At 38.7% G+C, this 1,466-nt stretch overlaps 1 protein-coding gene across 1 annotated transcript in view; it reads right to left on the reverse strand.

The window, feature by feature from the left end:
* The window catches only part of LOC101857686 (ras-related protein Rab-18-B-like), a 4,152-nt gene extending 3,426 nt beyond the window's left edge, over window positions 1-726 (reverse strand). The window contains exon 1 of the mRNA XM_005111116.3: window positions 567-726. Coding sequence (XP_005111173.2) covers window positions 567-635 — 69 coding nt within the window. The 5' untranslated portion in view covers window positions 636-726. The remainder of the gene's footprint in view (window positions 1-566) is intronic.
* Between the last annotated feature and the right edge of the window lie 740 nt (window positions 727-1,466).

Here is a 1,466-nt window from a genome sequence, read left to right on the forward strand (position 1 = left end):
AACTTTTCAAGCAAGTTAAAATGGAATAACTTAATTTTCTTTTTTGTTATTTGTTATACACATGTTGATTAAAATGTGTACCAAATTTCATTGCGTGTTGAAGTTTATTTTCGAAGTTATACACTTTTTCCCAAATGTTCCTTAATTTTTGTTGACTAGCTTATTATTATATGCACTCTCAGTCGCACCTTCTGTGGGTGACACAGGTTTCCACTTGTCTTTCAACTTTCAGTCAGTTGCATCTTGACAAGCACCAAGCTAACAGTCACTAACACGCTGCTGCTGTAATCTCCTTCCCCTCTCTCTCTCTCTCTCTCTCTCTTACTCACTCACTCACTCACTCTTTCTGTATAAATATCTCTGTCTCTCTCTTGATCTATCCCTCATTATTTTTCTGAAAACGGAATTTTTCCCGATTCCAACTGAATAGATGACGTTCATATTTACAAGACAGGTGAATACTAGGATTTCTCCCATAAGGAGCTAGCTGTAAGAATAATACAGTAATTTATTATTCTATTCATAACCACCTTGATCACTTCTCCTTAATAGAAAAGGCTACTCACCAGAGGGCGCCACAGCCAGGTGAGACTGGTGGAGACAACAGCAGACAATGAAGACACCACACTACTCATAATTGTCACATTCAGTTGGAGGGCCTTCTCTTTAACTGACTAACTATAATTTCTCAAACTGAAGTCATGTGTTTTATATCAAGGCTGCGCGTCATAATATTATAACAACTTTTAAAGTCTAAATAAAAGACAAAGAGAGATAGCTTGTTCAGTGCTCCACTGAAACTTTGTACATGCTAACTAATCCCTTATGTGAAGTTCACACTTGCCCTATTAGGCAGAAGTGTACTATGCGGACAATAACTCTGACGGTGATGTTTCTTAACTCTGACATCTTTTTTAATTTGTTGGGTCCCTTGTGCAGAGTGAAACATTTTAATTTTGGTTTATGTTTCAGATTTTCCCGTTTGAGTATGATGAGTCAAGATAACGTACACACTTGACTACTCCACTTGACACAGTACGCATCTCAAGGGACTATAAATCTTCGCACATGGCAATTTTGGTGGCTGTTTTAAATGCCCCCCCTAGATCTTGTTAGTTACCAACACAATATCACGCTTAGCCTAGCTAAGTAGTAATTTTTTCCTCGTTGGACCAATCCAGGGGAGGGAAGGGGTCCTTCTGTTTTTCTCCATTTTGATGTTTTTCATTTAAGATTGACATTTTAAAAAAGATAATTGATTTTCGACAGTTTTGGGTGCCATAAGTGTGATCTGCAGCCTCAAATCAAGCCTGTTGACCCCCCAAAAGCAGTGCATCTGCGTGAAGGAGTGAAAGTAAAAATTTGCAGGGACAAAGGAACAATGGAACTAGATCTACATGGGCAGGGGCGAATTTTCGTTGAGAGACTTTCTCTTCACTTGCAGCCTAACGTTTGTTTGTCTGGGG

This window comes from Aplysia californica, unplaced genomic scaffold (assembly GCF_000002075.1).
Source record: "Aplysia californica isolate F4 #8 unplaced genomic scaffold, AplCal3.0 scaffold01006, whole genome shotgun sequence".
NCBI lineage: Eukaryota > Metazoa > Mollusca > Gastropoda > Aplysiida > Aplysiidae > Aplysia > Aplysia californica.